The following is a 19,698-nucleotide window of genomic DNA, read 5'->3' as shown; positions in this document are numbered from 1 at the left end:
CAAGGATGAGGAGGTAGAAAAAAAGTCTATTGCTCTAAAAACTTCTGTTTCAAGGTCTCAACAGATGAGCAAAGTGATTGTGAAACAAGTGACGATAAGAGTTTAGATGATGAAAAAACGATACTTTTTGTGAAAAGATATAATAGTTACATAAAAAGAAACGGGGTAAAGAATTTTTACAAAACATCAACAAATTTAGAAGACAATCTACATCTTCAAAGGAGGATGATTACAAGAAAGGAAAATCAAGACGTTTATGCTACAATTGTGGCAAAGTTGACCATTACAAGTCGTATTGTCCACTCCTTGATAAAGATAATGAGAAGGGCCAACAAAAAAACTCTAATCTCTTTTTAAAACAGGAGAAATTTGCTTTTCTATTTAAACAAAAACCAATATTCTCAATATTTCAAAACAGAAATCCGGCCATTCTTCATGGCGCAACACCTATTTGCAAATCCAAACTTAATTATTTGGATAAAATTTTTAAAATATTGGTTATTTGCATAATTAAGTTAAAAATGTTAGTTATTGTGAAAGATTTTTCTTTTAATTGTTTTGGTTGTTTGTTTTCTAAAATTCATCTAATAGAAATAAATTCTTCTAATTACTACAAAACATTCTTAAATCTCAATAAATATAAATACTCCCTCCATTTTCTTTAATAAACATATTTTATTTCTTAAATTCATATGGTAAATAATATATTTGAAAAATATATAGACTAAATACATCATTTATTTAATAAATCTAAAAAGTAAAAGTTGCTTAGACCATTTACAATGGGGATGTTGAAAAAATTATTCAATAGTTGAATGTCTACAATGGTTTGTTGAATGAGGTGTTTAATGTGATGTGGATTAATTGGTGTTGAAAAGATTCAACATGTTGAATGAGAAAAAAGTGGGGCCACATGCAACACTTTACACAATTTTATTGGTTGTTGTGATTATTTAGATTTTATTTTCTTTTAATCATTTAAAATTAATTATTTCATAGTAAATAAATTATTTATTTATTTTTATTTTTATCAAAATTCATTATTTTTTTTCCTCTATAAATAGAGACTTGGTTCATTTGATTTGGACTCATAAAAAAAAATTCACTTTTAATTGATAATAGATATTAATATATAATCATAAAAACAAAACTTTAAAAGAAAATAAGAATATGATGTGGGGTAGGGTGTTGAATTTTATTAAACAAAACCATTGTAGTGAAAAAAAATTGAATAGGTGTTGAATTATTAGGTGGAAGAGAGAGAAGATGATGTGGAAGATAAAAAGTGAAAAAGTAAGGTGTTGAATAATGTAACCATTGTACATAGTCTTATAAAAGATAACAGAAAGACTCATTAATAAATAAAATTTTGAAAAAAAACAAAACAACAAAACGCAGCGTTTCATCTCACGAGTATGCGAAAGAAGGGTAGTACAAATTCCATTTTAGCACGTTAACAAAGATGAACCAAAATGCAAAGCAAATTCCATTTTAGCAACCAAAATGCATGGAGCATCAGCATAGCTAGCTAGTTAGGGTTTACACATTGCCATTTTCGTTTTTCAAAAAACTCCATTCTCTTCATCTGAACTTCCGATGGAAGAGAACGACGATACAGTCACATATACAGTGAAAGTTACCGTTACCGTCACCATCACAGACCCCGACGAACTCCTTCCCGATACAGAAACACAACCTACTTTGAAAGAGAATGAAGGTTCAGCTAAGGGCGACGATGAAGGAAATCAGCCGGTGGAAAAGGATGGAGGAAAGGAACCGGTGGAGAAGGAAGGAGAAACGAGGAAACTCGATGACGTGGCACCACCTGGAGTACCTTCTTCTTCTTTTTCTTATACTCCAGTGTTGTTAAGCAAAGAGAAGAACAGCAGACGTGGTAGAAAAAGAAAGTCAGAGAGTGATGTTTCAAGGAATACTCGAAACAAGAAAGTTATATGCAGTGAAGGAGACTCATTAATGTGCCATCAATGCCAGAGAAATGATAAGGGTAGAGTTGTCAGATGCACTAAATGCAAACGGAGAAGATTTTGCATTCCATGTTTAACTAATTGGTATTATATGACTTGATTATTTGAGCTGATAATTGTTAAGTTTTGATGATATATTGATTGAATTCCTTTTCTTGTGTCTTGTTAAGGTATCCTAATTTGAAAGAGACTGATGTTGCTGAAGCGTGTCCTGTGTGCTGTGATAATTGCAACTGTAAAGCGTGCTTGCGATCCTTTAAACTTATCAATGTTAGTTAACACCCTCTTCTAGATTATTCTGTTTGGATAGACAGCTTATTTGCAGCTTATATCATAATTGCTTATTATTTGCAGCTTATCATTATAAACGCTCGTGTATAAGCTGCTTCTTCAGCAATCCATAAAAAAGTAGTTAAATTGTTTTTCGTATAAGCTATAAGCTGTTTTCATAGCCTATCTTGGAGGATTTGTGAAAATAAGCTGAAAACAACTTATGAACAAGGTCATAAGCTGGTTTAATTAATTCTCCCAAACATTTTTACAAAAGTTATGTCAGCAGTAGAAAAGCTCAAACAAGTCAATAAACAGACCCTTAATTATTCTTCTGTTTTTTTTTTTTTTTTTTTTATGTATTCTGTATTTGAAATGTAATCAATTGGTTTACTATAGGAAATGAAGCAAAGGGTTGAAACCAACACCAAGGAAGAGGAGGTTGAGTTCTCTAAGTATATGCTTAAAGGGGTTCTTCCGTATTTAAGACAGTTGGATCAAGAACAGATGATTGAGAAGGAAAGAGAAGCTAAGAGACAAGGTATTCTTCTATAGCCAGAATTCATTTTTAGTTTCATGTATTTTTGTTTTTATAATTTAATTCTGGGATGTGAATTTCAGGGCTCTCATTCTCAAAGCTTGAAGTAAAAGAGGGAGATTATTTTAAAGATGAGCGAGTGTACTGGTAGAGACTTGTTTGGAATATTATTCTTTTTTACTTATTATAATGCTATATAGTTGTTGACTTAACACTTTTTCTTTTTTGTAGTGACAACTGCAAAACATCAATATTTGACTACCATAGAAGCTGTACAAAATGCCCTTTTGACATTTGTCTCCTCTGTTGCCGCGAGCTTCGTGATGGGAAGCTTCTTGGTGGTGCAGATCCAATTGAGTTTAATTTTATCTTCAGAGGGCGTAATTATCTGCATGGTGGAAATGATGATAGAATTGTCAAAGAAAAAAAGCCTCGTGATGCTGCCGAGCCTGAGATTCGTGAGTGGTCAAGATCTAGGTGGCATGCGAATGCTGATGGTAGCATTCCCTGTCCAAAAGCCGATAATGAATGTGATCATGGTTTCCTTGAACTGAGAAGGATACTTCCTCCAAATTGCATCTCCGAGTTAGTATGTAAAGCCGAAAAACTTACAGAAACATTTGAGCTTCACGTTGCAAAGGATACCCTTGATAATAGGTGTACGTGCTGGAAGTCTGTTAGGAGCGCAGATGGTTTATACAGTAACCTAAGGAAAGCAGCTTTTCGTAAAGATTCCAGTGACAACTTTTTGTACTGTCCTAGGGCTGTGGGTCTACATCAGGAAGATTTAAGGCATTTTCAATGGCACTGGAGCAAAGGGGAGCCTGTAATTGTCAGCAATGTACTTGAATGTACATCTGGTTTAAGCTGGGAACCACTAGTCATGTGGCGTGCATTTCGTCAAATATCCAATTCCAAGTTTGATGTACTTTTGGATGTGAAGACAGTTAATTGCTTAGATTGGTGCGAGGTTTGTTTGATTTCTCAATCTTTAGCATAGAGGGATTCTTTATCATGTGATTGACATGTGTTACCAATAATGTCTCAGTGCTTGTCATATGCTAATTCTCCCAATTTTTTCATCTAATGTTACTTCTCACTTCTTATTCAATATCTTGTCATCTTATCTTTCAATTTATTGTTAAAGAGTCTCACATCGGACAATATATGACCTAATCATATGTTTATAAATGGAAACTAGGGAGGGACTGCAACGCAATGAGCCGAATTTTCAACATTTATCTAAATTTCTTGCTGTCTGGTGTCCCTGATATTTTACCTGTTGTAACTTATTATGCTATACTCACCACATGCTCATGGTCTTAGGTTGGACTTATTGTTTTTTATGTTTTCTTGTTGAGAATATTTTTGTCTAATTGTACTTTCAAACAGCATATGGTAAATTGTATCTGCTTTATGTTACTGATTTTTTGGCTGTTCTTACTTGTAAGGCTATTCTGTTGCTCCTAATGTCCGCATTTTTATTTGAGTTGTTAATTGAATGCAGGGAGATATTAACATCCACAAGTTCTTTACTGGGTACACAAATGGTCGCAATGACTGGCTTAATTGGCCTGAGATGTTGAAATTGAAAGATTGGCCTCCTTTTGATTTATTTCAGGAACTTTTACCTCGTCATCATGCCGAGTTCATATCTTCCTTGCCTTTTAAAGAATATACAGATCCTTTTATGGGGGCTCTCAACCTTTATGTGAAATTGCCGGATCACTGTGTAAAGCCAGACATGGGGCCAAGAACATATGTTGCTTATGGATATGCTCAGGAGCTTGGACGTGGTGATTCCGTGACTAAGCTCCACTGTGATGTGTCTGATGCTGTATGCTTCAATTTGTTTTTTCCTTTCCTGGCCTGTTTTTTCAGGACTTAATTAATAGAACTTTTGTTCCTCGCACAGTCTTAGAAAATGTCCTCATTTGATTATGTTTGATTTGGTTTGTTACTTCCCTCGCTGTTTCGGTAATTAATGATTCATAAAAGTATTCTTTTTATGACCAATGGCATAAACTGCAAAGTATTTTTAGGATTTGAATCATGAATGATACATTAATCAATTCTTTGTTAGTGCTTTATAATTATTACTTCGTTTCTTCGAATGTGAATATTCCATTATGAGGAAAATGAAATCTAGTTTGTTTTGTAATTTGGTCGTAAGGTAAATGTGTTGACTCATATTGCTAAAGTGGAACCAAAACCTGAGGAAACCACAGCCATTGAGAAATTGAGACGTAAGCACCTCGAGCAAGATAAGAGGGAGCTATATGGTGATGAGAAAGTAACAGTGAAACAACAAAATGGTTTGTTGGTTGGAGAGGATTCTTTAGATGGCGCTCTCTGGGATATTTTTCGGAGAGAGGATGTACCCAAATTGGAGGAATATCTAAAGAAGCATTTCAGAGAGTTCAGACATGTCCACTGTGATCCTTTAAAGCAGGTAAAATTAGTTGAGATGATTTTCCATTATCTAGCTCACTGGATGCCCTTTTGACCATTTAGTTTCATTGCTGCTAACATCGTCTATAAATCATGTATTTTTAAACTTTTGGAGTAAATCATTGCACTAGTATTAGATTTATACTTTCTCATACTTTCTTCTGAGTAAAGTTTTTATTTATTTTTTAAATTAAATATACATGACACACATGATTGTATCTTCTTGACTGAGATATGCTTTGGTAATGTAGGTTATTCACCCTATTCATGATCAAACCATTTATCTGACTACGGAGCATAAGAGCAAACTTAAGGAGGAGTATGGTTAGTAATGTTAATAAATATTTCTTTGTTGGTTGGCGAGTGGACTGGTTTGATCATTTATATCGTACCAATATGTTGACATTTCAACTTTAACTTATAGGAATTGAGCCTTGGACTTTTGTTCAGAAGCTAGGAGATGCTGTTCTTATTCCTGCGGGTTTACCTCACCAAGTTAGAAATCTGAAGGTAAAATTTACATACATGGTACACATTTCTTTGTTTAGAAGTGAGGAATATCAGCTTGAACTAGATTAATATCTGGTTTATTTTTTGGTTCAAAGCCCATCCTTTATACTCGTGTTCTCTAAAATTTAGAAAACTTCTCTGGACAACTTTGCTTATATATCTAACTTTTCAAGGCTAAAATTGAATTCATATACTTCCTAATTAGTACAGCATGATGGCTTCAATCTATGATCTCTTGCAAATCGTTGAAGCCACATATCATTAGCTCACTTTTTTTTTGTCATGATTGCTTTTCCTTTTAAACGATGCTTGAAATGTCTGTCAATATATGCATCATTCTTTTGCAGTCTTGCTTCAAGGTTGTACATGATTTTGTCTCTCCTGAACATGTTGGTGAGTGCATCCGTTTGACAGAGGAATTCCGCAAGCTTCCGATAAATCACAGAGCCTCCGAGGACAAGTTTGAGGTGTGCCAGACTATTTTTTATTTGATTGTTTTTTTCGTATTTATAGGGATACGATACTCTTAATCCTTAATGAATAGGGAATCACAGTTCATGAAAATATCTGAGTAATATAGATATTAATCGTAAGAAATAGCACAAGGTAAGAAACTGATCCTATGAGATAAACTAAGATATTCTAAGTCTATCATAATATTAGTATTAGAGTAATGTAAGATTCTTTTCGTATATATATTCTCACATATTCAAGGGCAGGTAAATACGCTTGCAAATCAGTATTGCTCGCAAGGTTCTAACTTCTAATATTGACTGTTTGTCTGTTTCAATCCTTGTTGAATATTTAAAATCTTGATCATCAACCTATTTCAATTCTAAGTTTCTGTGTCATATCATATGTCTACAGTTTCTTATTGGGTTTTTATGTACTTTTTTTTTTACCGATGGCTGCTTCTTTGGTATCAGGTGAAGAAAATTATCATCCATGCTATGCGTGACGTGGTTGAAAAATTAGAGAAAGCAAGGTTAGTAATTGCAAACTTCAGACTCTTTGTTTATGGAATTCTATACTTACATGTCTTGATTATCCTGTTTGCTTTGCTGTCAAAGGCATTGATAGATTATATCTTATGTACATGCGTTTTTGTTCGGTTCTCTAGACTCAAGATTTAAAATTTGCGTTTATTGCATGAAATATCATGAAGATTGATGATTGCCATTCAATTAACAGGTCTGGGTAACCAAGGTTCCTGTATAAATATACCAGAGAGAGAGAGAAATTGAATCCATTTTGATGAGGTTTGGTAATCTTGGGTTCTTTGTATTAAAACTCTAAGGTTTCATATTTTGCAAAATATGGGAGATGTTGATTCCTTGCAAAAAGATAACTCTATCAGGTGTACAAATATAATTAAGTTGAGTCTTAGTGAAGTAGATTTATATTGGCTCAAAATTAATACTTCCCTTTGTTATATTCAGCACACAAGGTGAATGATATTGGAATATTCAGATATACAAATATAGTATACTTGAGTAATTATATTTACTGAAACACAATACTTTCCTATGTTTTTATACACAATAGTTGGTTATTCAATTCAATCAAATTGATATATTTTGAGGGAGATGACAATTTTTCGATTAACTATAGATTTTCAAGAATTGTTATAAGAGATAAAAAAATATTATAAGAAAATAGTTAACCAAATTTCTAACAAATTCATTTTTATATTCGAGGGATTCTCGATCTCTAACTTTTTGTATATGAAACACACAAATTAAATTGTTTGGAATTGTTTTTCAAATTTTTAAAAATGTCTCAAATTCTAAAGATTTCATTTTTTACACTTGCCTCTATAAGTGGATCGTCGATAGGCAAAAATTGTCAGTTATTTCTTCAGTTTTTTTATATTGCATTCTAAACGTTGTCCTCACAAAAATGATAAATATGAATATTTATAACTATTGAAAGCTCAATATATTTATAACGTGCCCAAAATACAATTGATTAACAAACAAAAAATACGAAAAATGTCCTTTAATTTCTGGACGCACTCAAAATCACGCAATTTTTATATTTCTGATGTCTCAAATTCTAAAAATTTCATTTTTTACACTTGCCTCTATAAGTGGATCGTCGATAGGCAAAAATTGTCAGTTATTTCTTCAGTTTTTTCATATTACATTCTGAACGTTGTCCTCACAAAAATGATAAATATGAATATTTATAACTATTGAAAGCTCAATATATTTATAACGTGCCCAAAATACAATTGATTAACAAACAGAAAATACGAAAAATGTCCTTTAATTTCTGGACGCACTCAAAATCACGCAATTTTTATATTTCTGATATCCACCCCCATTTTAAATAACACATAGTCCGTAGATACATTTTCGTACGTTATTTCGGTGTATTCGAAAATGTATCTCAAAAATACCCCATGTTCTCGGTTGTGGTATTTTTATTCACTGAATTTTAATATTTTTGAGTCTATATGTTCGATCATTTAAGACCACGAATTAGAAGGAAAAGTCATACATTACGTTGATTCAAATATAATAGTCAATTATGAAAAAACATAACACTCAGTTAAGAAAAAGTCATACAATAAGTTATTACAAAAATTCAAAATAATACAACCAAATAAAAATCTATTGGGTCTGTCTAACCCCGCACCCCACCCTACCCCCTCGCCCACTCCTTAATAAAAATCTATTGGGTCTGTCTAACCCCCACCCCACCCTACCCCCTCGCCCACTCCTTGCTTGTACTGCAAGCCATTTCGTGCCCCCACAAAAAGTTTTTTTTCTTGTGATTTAGTAATGTTTTGTTCTTGTTCTGGGAACATTCATCAACAACAACAACACAACAAATAAATACAACAAAATAAAAAAAAAACACACCTTTTAGCAACAAAACACTAACAACAACACAAGATACAATAAAATGTTTCAAGAACACACCTTTTATTGAAACTAATCGTGGAACGGGAACAAATTATGAAGTTAATATAGTTTATGACGCTATGAAAAATAAATACAAGGTGAATGAAGTTTCCACAATAACTTCATACTTGTATTTTTTTCATAGCAACACAAACTATATGTACCATAGCTAAAGTATGCGATTTGTTAAGGTGGTGAAGACGAATCTGAAAAATGAGAACATTCACCAAATGAAAAAATGAGAACCCATTTTTAACAAGAAACATAAACGAAATCGGATCATAAGTTTAATGAACGAACCTCAAGGTAGCGATTGGTGAAGACGAATCTGAAGGTTGCAGTATGTGTGAAGAGTGACATGGATGTCAGAGTTATGTTTTAAGAAAGAATAGTGAAATATGTTAGAGTTTCCTTTAGAGAGAAACTGTTGTTATGTATTGGGCGACGAACACTTTCGCTTATATATTAAAAAAATATCACTTTTCATCACGGTTGACAAGAAGAACCGTGATGCGATGATTGAACTTTACACCACGATTGAAAATAATAACCGTAATGGTATACAAGTAGCTGGGATAATAAAGTAATTGAGATTTGAATCCTATAACTCTTGGTACATTTCACTACGGAGTTTAACAAAGGCTGTAGTGAAATACCTTTTAGTAAAAACAAAAAAAAAAAGGCAAAAAACATGTTTTCTGTAGTAGTGTACCTATCTCTTTTAAAATAAAGTTACCTCATAGTCCAGTCCATGTTTATAATATTTTTTTTTATGTTTTTATTATAAAAGGTGAATTCTTTATCTACCCAAATCAAAAAATTAGGTAAGATTACCTCCTGTGTAAAATGCTTTGAAAACAACAAATAATTGTAATATTTAATAAATAATTAAATGTGTTATGATTAGATGATATCATGTGATTGGTTGAAGGTACATTATCCAACTTTTTGTGATAGTACAAAAGTTGTCCTCTTTATAAAAAAATTCAATTTTTATTTAGGAAATTTCTTTACCCACCTCCTAACCTTCTTAGTCTCCTCTGGCGAATTTACTAAAATACCCCTTGTTTCGAAAATACATTTACGAAAACGTACTTTTATTGAAAAAAAAGTGTTTTCGGAAATGCACTTCCGAAAACACGAAAAAAAGGTGTTTTCGGAGATGCATTTCCGAAAACACCCCCTTTTTTGAGTTTTCGGAGATGCATTTCCGAAAACACCCCTTTTTGGGAGAGGGGTGTCTTCGGAGATGCATATCCGAAATATTCCAAGACCAAATTGGTCTTGGAATGTTTCGGATATACACTTCCGAAAGAATTCAATAATTATTAAAAAATTAAAATCAAGGTGAATCAATACAATTAATAGGTATAAAATCAAGGTGAATCAATAAAATGAAGGTGAATCAATAAAATCAAGGTGAATCAAAATTTCCTAAACAATTTTAAAGTTAAAAATTATTTTACTAACTTATATAAATCAAAAACATTTTAATTTCATAAGTACATTTTGAATTATATAGAGTTAAATATAAAATTTATTCATTAAATAAAATTAAGACAAAATCTTTTTTTAATTTTTTTAAACTAAATAAAAAATTATAACTCATTTTTAATTATGAATCAGAATAGAAATATATAAATATATAATAATAATTATTAATTTTGTAAGTGAAATATATAAATATATAATATATAAATATATAATAATTATTATAAATTAAAACACTCATTTTTTTAATTTTTATAATTATTATGTAAATATATAAATATATTTATAATTAATATATAATAATTATTATATAAATATATAAATATATAAATATATAATAATTTTTATAAATATATAATAATTATTATAATTATTATACAAATATATAAATTAAAACACTCATTTTTTATTTTTTATTTATAAATATATAATAATTATTATAAATATATAAATATATAAATAAAAAATTATAACCTAAGTGAAATTATTTTAATTTTTTTGATTAAAATTATTTTAAAATATGAATCAGAGTATAAATATATAATAATTATTATTCATAACTCATAAATTATATATCAAAATATATAATTATTATTATTCATTACTCATAAATTATATCAAATTTATGATATGTGAATTAATTAATATCCTAAAATTAATTTTTGGGATTTTTAATTTTTTTTTTGTTTTTTTAGAGATGTATCTCCGAATTAATCAAAATCCCAATTTTTGAGATTTTTTCGGAAATGCACTTCCGAAGTCTGGAAAAATTTAGAAAAAAAAAATATTTCGGAAATGCATTTCCGAAGCGGGGTAAAGTGGTATTTTCGCTGGGGGTGACCCCCATAGGGAGGTGGGTAAAGAAAAAACCTTTATTTATTAAATAGTTATTGGATTAATATATTTATTTACTAGTAATTATTAAATTAATATATTTAATAAATAAAAAACAGTTTTTAATAATAAAATATCTATAAATGAAATAAAAATTAAAAGACTTAAATGTAGTTTCAGTCCTCCAAGTTTTTCAATTTCTCGATGTTGACCCCTCAAATTTGAATTGCTTGATTTTAGTCCCCAAAATTTTTCAATTGTTTGATTTTGACCCCTCAAATTTGAATTGCTTGATTTTGGTCCTCAAAATTTTACAATTGTTTGATTTTGATCCTTCAAGTTTCAATTGCTTGATTTTGACCCGTCAAATTTATCTCATTTTGTATTTGATAATTCCCTAATAACATATAGACTAAACTTTGATTTTTTTCCCCTCTTTTCTTTTTGTTGTTTTTTTCCTAATTTTCTTCACTACAATTCTATTTTTATTCTCTTTTTAATTAGTTAATTTTTAAACATAATATCTTGAAAAACTTAAATATTCGATCAACGTATATCTAATGACAAACTGCTTAGACAATAAAAAAAATTACTAACTAATTAAAATAAAATAAAAAACTCTACCCAATAACTCCCTCATATTTAAGCATAAAGTCTCAATGTCTAACAATTCTATTTGTGATATAGAATTTCAATCTTTCTACAAGAGATATTGTGGGTCTTTTCCTTCGTGCTTATTCTGATGCGGATTAGGCTGACGACCCCACAAATTGTAAGTCTATCACAGGGGTTTGTGCATTTCTTGGAGATTCTCTTATTTATTGGAAGAGTAAGAAACAAAATATTGTCTCTCGTTTTTCTATAGAAGCTGAGTATCGTGTTATGACATCCACCACTACTGAAATAGTTTGGTTGCGTTGGTTACTTTCTGATATGGGTGTCATTCTTTTCAAGCCAACTCCTATGTATTGTGATAACAAAAGTGCCACTCAAATTGCACACAACTCGTTCTTTCATGAGCGTACCAAATACATTGAGATTGATTGTCATTTCACTCGTCATCATCTTCAGCATGGGACAATTACTATACCGTTTGTCTTCTCCATTTTGCAGATTGCTGATTTGTTTACGAAGACGCATACCATTAAACGTTTTCATTTTTTGATTGACAAACTCTCGATGCTCTCTACTAATGCATCTTGAGTTTAACGAGAGATATTAGTTATTATTATTATTAATAATATTATTATATTGTTTTATTACATATTTGTAAAAATAGTTAGGTTTTTCTTAACATTTACTCCCTCCAGTCCTTAATATAAGAAGAAATCTACTTTTTAGATTCATTGTGAAATCAATGTATATGGACTGTATATAGTTCAGATACATTAATTCTACAATGAACCTAAAAAGTAGATTTTTTCTTGTATTAAGGACCAGAGGTAGTAGTATTTATAGTTTAGTGTAACCCTTATTTAGTTAGTTTTTGTTCATTCTATTGATTCAAGGTCTCACTCCTTCTATATGTTTCTATATATTCACTGATGTTAACAAAAATGACTTGTACATCATAAACCATTGCCACTTGCTTCATAGTATAAAATCATTCTAATTTGCCATTTTGGGCGGAAGACTATTCTTAGTAAACCTCTTTTCCCTCCAAAGAATACATTAAATCTAAATAAACAATAAATATCAAAATCAAAACATGAAGAAATGCAAAAACTAATGAAAAGAGCGTTACAATTTCCAAGAAACCCAAATGCATGCATCATCATATAAACTATAGTTAGGGTTAATAACTCATCCATATCAATTCTCTGAATTTGAAATTTCCATGGCGGGAGAAGAGAACGACCAAGTCACATATACAGTGAAAGTCACAGTCACTGTCACCATCACAGACGAACCAGTGTCTGATCGATCAAAGGAGTCGGTGGAGAAGAAGGACGAAGAATCAACGATACGTGATGACGTGGCACCAGGAGTCTCTTCCTCTTCTGTTCAAGTTGCTTCGCGTGGTGGAAGTAGTAGGAAAAGAAAGGTCTTATGCGATTCTGAAGAAAGCGAAGCTTCACAAGAGAACGATGAAGGTTCGTTTGCAAGTGATGACGTGGCAACGGTAACTGAACCTATGAACGGTGGCACTGAAACGGTGTCGTTGACGGATAATGAAGATTCGGTTGACGGTTATGATATGGAAGCTGGTGATTCATCTTCTGTTAAATTTGCCGGGAGGACAATGGAGGTCTGCCAGAGAAAGAAACGCGGAAGAACGAACAATGCAGAAATTGTGAATGAGGAAGAAACTGATGAAGACGATGACGTGGCAGACGGAGGCACTTCATCTTTTCAACTGGAGAGAGAAAATGTGAAGAGAGAGAAGAAGAAATCTGGTAGAAAAAGGAAGACTGATTCTAGTTCTGAAGAAAATGGTGAAGCTTCAGAAAAGGGGGAAGATTGTGATTTTGTTAGGGAAGAGAAGAAAACACGTGGTGGAAAAATTCAAATGGAAGAGAATGAAGTGGTCTCTGAAAAGAAGTCTGAGAGTGCTCTGCTGAAGGACAGGAATCAGGACTGTCCGGAAATTGAAACTGAAACGCCTTTGTATAAAGATAATGAATGTTATCCTTTACGAAAAACTAGAAACAAGAAGCCTGCATTAGTTGAACATGTGGTGCCAAAATTCAACAAGAGAAATCCTAAGGTGCCATCACATGATCTCTTTACTCATTTATATTTCAATTTGTAGATATATGAATATATAGTTTGCACAGTGTATAACATTGTGGTTCTATTATTGTTTCTTGATTAACAGTGGATTGAAGAGGAGTCCTTAATGTGCCATCAATGTCAGAGAAATGATAGGGGCAGGGTTGTCAGATGCACTAGCTGCAAACGGAAAAGGTTTTGCATACCCTGTATAACTAATTGGTACAACTTCATTTACTTCTGTTTTGCTTTCTTAACTTGATTCCTCGCGTGTTGGTTATCTTGTTATCAAATATGATTTGTTCAGCTCCGGGGTGACAATCTGACATCTCTGTTGTATTTGGATGTAATTACAAGTATTACTATTATTATGTTGAAAAAATATTATTGGTTTGGACTGTGTGTGGATGATGAATTTCTGACCAGTATATGTTTTTTTATGATCTCTTGTTAAGGTATCCTAACTGGAAAGAGGACAAAATTGCTGAGGAATGCCCGGTGTGCTGTGGTAATTGCAATTGCAAAACATGCTTGCGATCAAGTGTACTTCTCAATGTAGGTTCCCCACCTTCATTAACTATTCCAGTGATTTTTCTGTATTCCACATTAGAAATGTGATCATCTGGTTCATTATAGGAAACTAAACACAAGACAGAAACCGACAGAGATTATGGGGTTGGTCTCTCCAAGTATATGCTGAAAGAACTTCTTCCGCATTTGAGACGATTGGATGAGGAACAAATGGTCGAGAAGGAGATAGAAGCGAAAACACAAGGTATTTCTTCTTCCAAGAGTATCACATCTTGTAATCCATTTCCTCATGCTTTTTTCTGTATCCTCTTAATAAACTGAATTGTTTTGCCTATATTTCATGGTTTTGACTCTTTATTTTAGAATTAATTATATATTCCTTTTTCTTCTTCTTTCTTTTGGATTACTTACATAATTGCTATCCTGACTTGCACTATTTTAAATTTATGTTCTTTTTTGATTATGTGTTAAGTTTGTTTATCTTAGTTTCATATATTTTCCATTTTTTTTAATTTGCTTTTGGGATGAACATTACAGGGCTCCCACTTTCTGAGCTAACAATAAAAGTAGCAGATTACTCTAAAGATGAGCGTGTGTACTGGTATTGTATTATTTGCTATGTTTTTGTTTTTTTAGTTATTCTAACTCTATACAGTTTTTAATTTAACACTTATTGTAGTGATAACTGCAAAACATCAATATTTGACTACCACAGAAGCTGCACAAAATGTTCTTTTGTCCTTTGTCTCCTCTGTTGCTGTGAGCTTCGTGGTGGGCAGCTTCTAGCCGGTGCAGATCCTATTGAGTTTGAGTTTATCTTTCGAGGACGTGATTATTTGCATGGTGGAGATGAAGAGAAACAAGTCAGAAAAAAAAAACCTCGTTCTGCAGTCCAGCCTGAGATTCATCAATGGTCAAAATCTGGGTGGCATGCAGATACTGACGGTAGCATTCCATGTCCAAAAGCAGATAATGAATGTGATCATGGTTTCCTTGAAATGAGAAGGATACTTCCTCCAAATTGTATCTCCAAGTTAGTATGTAAAGCAGAAAAACTGGAAGAAAAAATTGAGCTTCACGATGCGGAGGAGACTCTTGATAATATGTGTTCATGTTGGAAGTCTGTTAGGAGCGCAGATGGTACCTACAGTAACCTAAGGAAAGCAGCTTTTCGTAAAGATTCTAGTGACAACTTTTTATACTGTCCCAGGGCTGTAGATCTACATCATGAAGATTTAAAACATTTTCAGTGGCATTGGAGCAAAGGGGAGCCTGTAATTATCAGCAATGTACTCGAAAGCTCATCTGGTTTAAGCTGGGAACCACTTGTCATGTGGCGTGCATTCCGTCAGATAAGAAATACCAAGCACAAACCAGTTTTGGATGTGAAGGCAATTGATTGCTTAGATTGGTGTGAGGTTTGTTTGATTTCACAATCTTTAACATGGAGGGATTCTTGCTGGAATTCATGTTTATTATCATTGTCTTGTTGAAAATGTTTTTGTTCAGTTGTATTGTCGGAGAGAGTCGGGTAAATTGTATTGCTTTATTTTTCTCGACAGTCTATTTTTCTGCTCCTGACAATTTCTGCATTTTTATTTGAGGTTGTTGATTAAATGCAGGGAGATATTAATTGCCACCAATTCTTTAAGGGGTACACAGAGGGTCGTGTGGATTGGCTTAAATGGCCCCAGGTTTTGAAATTGAAAGATTGGCCTCCTTCTAATTTATTTGAGGAAAGTTTGCCTCGTCATTGTGCCGAGTTCTTATCTTTTCTGCCGTATAAAGATTATACAGATCCTTTCAAAGGTGCTCTCAACCTTGCTGTGAAGTTGCCGAATGGTTGTGTAAAGCCAGACATGGGCCCAAAAACATACATTGCTTATGGATTTGCTCAGGATCTTGGACGCGGTGACTCTGTGACTAAGCTCCATTGTAATATGTCTGATACAGTATGCTTCAATTCTTAGTCTTTGTGGAACTGTTTTTTCTAAAATGTCTTTTGATGCTTGATTTTATTATTTATTTTATTATATTGTTCTTTTTTAATTGAGTATCAACTTGAAATGTTCATAGTTTGTAAGACGCTTACAATGTTTCCGTAAGCTATTGCATTATGCGGTGTTAGTTTTGTAGTTTTGAGTACATGTTTTAATTTTTTGATCATGTCTTTGATAATTCTCTAATTTGATTATATATTCAATTTAATGTACTTTCACGTGTTATTTACATATGTGTTTTGGTAACTGATAACTTGAAAAATTATTCTTTTTATGATTAGCTGCATCACAAGGTTTTCTTTGGGACTTGAAATACGAACTATTCCTTTAGTTTAGAAAGTGTAATCAATATATACTCATCACTTGCATTGTCTTTTCTGAGCAATTCTTTGTCAGTGCTTTATGTGATTTTGCTCCGTGTCTCTGAATGTGTACTCTATTAAGAGTAAAATGAAATGATATTTCTTTTATAATTTGACTTATTAGGTAAATGTGTTGACTCATATTGCTAAAGTTGAAATCGAACCTGAAAGCATTAGTGCCATCAAGAAACTGACACAAAAACACCTGAAGCAAGACAAAAGGGAGCTACATCTACATGGTAATAATCAGGATGGACTAACCAATGTTAGCATGATTGATAATTCATCGTCTTCCAGAAATGCTTCAGACGGGCAAAATAGAGTTCGAGTCATGGATAATGAAAATGGATTATGCAAGGAGAAGGTGGTTGATCCTGTTCATCAACACTCAGGCGCACATAATGATGGTTTTTCTTCTGGATCAAAGCTCATAGAGGTTGATAAAGTGATTCTGAAAAAAGATAATAGATTGTTGGTTGGAGATGATTCTTTAGATGGTGCTCTCTGGGATATTTTTCGGAGAGAGGACCTACCTAAATTGGAGGAATATCTAAAGAAGCATTTTAGAGAGTTTAGGCATGTCCATTGCTCTCCTTTAAAGCAGGTAAAGTTATCTAAGTTAACTTTCTATAACTTGTTTGGATACCATACGCCTCTTCTTATCTTGAGTCGTTTAACTAAAGTTTGTTGCTACCAATTAGTTTTGCTTCCATCAACATGCTCTACAAATTTCCCTGTTTATTTCTGACAGCCTAATCGTAAGCATTGCCTAGCTTGTAGCACACTCTTTTGCTATTGCAACTGTTTCTAGCAGACTGCGATTCCTTGTAAATTCCTCTCCGAACTCTGAGTTACATCAAGAAGTTTTTCTTTCACTTTTCCAAACAATAGAAACCCCTTAATCTTCTCTTTACCTTTTGCTTCACCTTCACACTTTTTTTTCCCTAATGATTGTAACATGGTAACATGGGCATTTTTTATTTTTTCACAAGGTAAGTGTTCTTGTTAGAATCTCTCCCGCCTATGTATCCTATAAACCGGATTTAGTGTTTAGTTTTCTAGATCAAGTTATTATCAATAATCTTCAAAATTCTTATTACTTTCTCTCCTCCTCTTATCTTAAATCACACAGATACAACAATATCTATATGTCTGTAATTATCCCTGTATTTTTAAGATTTGGAGAATAGTACTAGATAAAATTGATATCATCTTTTATTTTCTGCTTCAGATTTTTTTTACATACATGTCATAAAGGATTGAGTATTTGGAAAAACTTATAATTAGCACAAGTGCCAAAAATTAGAACAGAAGTACAAAAGAAACAATACAGAAAACAACCCAACCTGAGAAGAAATGAATAGCCTCCCTCCCTCAACATGCACAAACTGTAAATACAGCAAAACCTACACCAGAATATTTTTTCACAAAATAACACATTAATAAATGAAACAGCTGACTACATTCCTTCAACGTACCAAGTTAAGAACATACATAATCAAGAACTATGAATCTAGAGCACAAACCACCAACATAGAAAAGAATTGTGAATGTTACATATCATCATATATAGTCTGACTGGTTTATTAATTTGTGGATCTTACATTGTGATAACAATAGATGGTTCAGCTCAACGGCTATAGAGAAGGTAAATACATTATTAATGTAGTTACTTTTCAGTACTAATGGTCATTGGTTAATTAAAAATGTTTTATATCTTCCTGAGAATTTGGTATTGTATTTGACATTTGATGGCTGCTGTATGTAAAGGACTGGCTAGTCAGATGGTAGCTCACTCCTTGTGCGTGTGTATCTTGAACGACATATCATTTGTTAATGTAGGTTATTCACCCCATCCATGATCAGACCTTTTATCTCACTCTGGAGCATAAGAGGAAACTCAAAGAGGAGTATGGTTAGTCGTTTTATAAATTTTCTTATGCTTTTGAGAAGTGGGCTGGTTTGATCAATTAAACTGTACCATTTTGTTGACAGTTTACCATTGACTTGTAGGAATCGAGCCTTGGACTTTTACTCAGAAGTTAGGAGATGCTGTTCTCGTTCCTGCCGGCTGTCCTCACCAAGTCAGGAATCTCAAGGTAAAATTTACATACATGATACATGTTACAAATTTCTTTTTTGGATATAATGTCTTGATTGATTTTCTTTTGACTCTTGTTTAAAATGTTCGCGTTAATGTATCAATACATGCATTGTCTTTTTTGTAGTCATGCATCAAGGTTGGACTTGATTTTGTCTCGCCTGAAAATGTTGGTGAATGCTTCCGTTTGACAGAGGAATTTCGTAAGCTTCCGATAAACCACAGATCCAATGAGGACAAGTTGGAGGTCTGCTATATTACTAATCTTGATTCTATCCTGCTGTTTTTATGTATTTTCTTCTCCTGATTGTTGCTTTGTCTTCTGTAACAGGTGAAAAGAATGACTATATATGCTATGCTTGATGTGATTGATCAATTGGAGAAAACAAGGTAACTGATTGCCAATTGGGACCTGAGTCACTTGCTTAGGTTCAAAGGTACATTCTTCTGAGTCACTTCCTTAGGTTCAGCAATCATCGATCATTTGTAACATTAATTACGCCTGTTTTGCAATGTTGTACATTTAAGTTTCACTAATTTAGCTAGGTGCTAATTCATTGGCCTATCTTAATCGTGATTAGGTACATTTGAAACATTATTTACCAACCTGTTTTGTGATGTTGTACATTTAAGTGTCACTAATTTATGCCCACATCAAAATCTTAGTTTGATTTAAGTTTACTGGAAAATACAATTGAGAACATTGTGAATGCATGATAATGAGATTCTATGTTGCCCTTGTTGCAGCATGTTTTGCAAAATGTGAGAAATGCGGATTTAATGTTATGTTCTGTGAATGTTTTTGCCACCAACACGTATTTCTTTCATAATAAAGAGGATGATATTTCAATTTACAAATAAAGTATAATGAGTCTTTAGTGGGGATTTGAGAAGAAAAATATACTACAAATTATAAACCTATAATTATTGAAACTTCATTAGGAGGCTAAGTGCGCACAAGTGAGCTTTTTTTCACATTAATATTGTTTAACTTTTACTTTTCT

At 32.5% G+C, this 19,698-nt stretch overlaps 2 protein-coding genes across 2 annotated transcripts; both read left to right on the top strand.

The window, feature by feature from the left end:
- Positions 1 to 1,479: 1,479 nt before the first annotated feature.
- Positions 1,480 to 7,218, top strand: LOC131645913 (lysine-specific demethylase JMJ25-like). Its single transcript, XM_058916103.1, has 12 exons — positions 1,480 to 2,069; positions 2,156 to 2,255; positions 2,655 to 2,796; positions 2,877 to 2,940; positions 3,025 to 3,763; positions 4,301 to 4,630; positions 4,967 to 5,245; positions 5,496 to 5,568; positions 5,669 to 5,754; positions 6,102 to 6,221; positions 6,681 to 6,739; positions 6,946 to 7,218. The coding sequence occupies exons 1-12, from the start codon at positions 1,597 to 1,599 to the stop codon at positions 6,953 to 6,955; spliced, it is 2,475 nt and encodes an 824-aa protein (XP_058772086.1). The 5' UTR covers positions 1,480 to 1,596; the 3' UTR covers positions 6,956 to 7,218.
- A 5,530-nt stretch (positions 7,219 to 12,748) lies between these two features.
- Positions 12,749 to 19,419, top strand: LOC131645912 (lysine-specific demethylase JMJ25-like). Its single transcript, XM_058916102.1, has 12 exons — positions 12,749 to 13,695; positions 13,807 to 13,922; positions 14,156 to 14,255; positions 14,337 to 14,475; positions 14,769 to 14,832; positions 14,911 to 15,649; positions 15,854 to 16,183; positions 16,718 to 17,197; positions 18,436 to 18,508; positions 18,607 to 18,692; positions 18,822 to 18,941; positions 19,026 to 19,419. The coding sequence occupies exons 1-12, from the start codon at positions 12,826 to 12,828 to the stop codon at positions 19,086 to 19,088; spliced, it is 3,180 nt and encodes a 1,059-aa protein (XP_058772085.1). The 5' UTR covers positions 12,749 to 12,825; the 3' UTR covers positions 19,089 to 19,419.
- Positions 19,420 to 19,698: the final 279 nt, after the last annotated feature.

The sequence above is a fragment of the Vicia villosa genome, linkage group LG2 (genome assembly GCF_029867415.1).
Source record: "Vicia villosa cultivar HV-30 ecotype Madison, WI linkage group LG2, Vvil1.0, whole genome shotgun sequence".
Lineage (NCBI taxonomy): Eukaryota > Viridiplantae > Streptophyta > Magnoliopsida > Fabales > Fabaceae > Vicia > Vicia villosa.
This window is presented reverse-complemented; position numbering and strand designations above follow the sequence as displayed.

Bases quoted from the DNA above. Each gene is read 5' to 3' on its own strand.
- LOC131645913 (XM_058916103.1), top strand. From the start codon at position 1,597: ATGGAAGAGAACGACGATACAGTCACATATACAGTGAAAGTTACCGTT. The intron at 3,764-4,300 runs GTTTGTTTGATT...AATTGAATGCAG, and splicing joins ATTGCTTAGATTGGTGCGAG to GGAGATATTAACATCCACAA. The intron at 6,222-6,680 runs GTGTGCCAGACT...CTTTGGTATCAG, and splicing joins CCTCCGAGGACAAGTTTGAG to GTGAAGAAAATTATCATCCA.
- LOC131645912 (XM_058916102.1), top strand. From the start codon at position 12,826: ATGGCGGGAGAAGAGAACGACCAAGTCACATATACAGTGAAAGTCACA. The intron at 13,923-14,155 runs GTACAACTTCAT...TCTCTTGTTAAG, and splicing joins ATACCCTGTATAACTAATTG to GTATCCTAACTGGAAAGAGG. The intron at 15,650-15,853 runs GTTTGTTTGATT...GATTAAATGCAG, and splicing joins ATTGCTTAGATTGGTGTGAG to GGAGATATTAATTGCCACCA.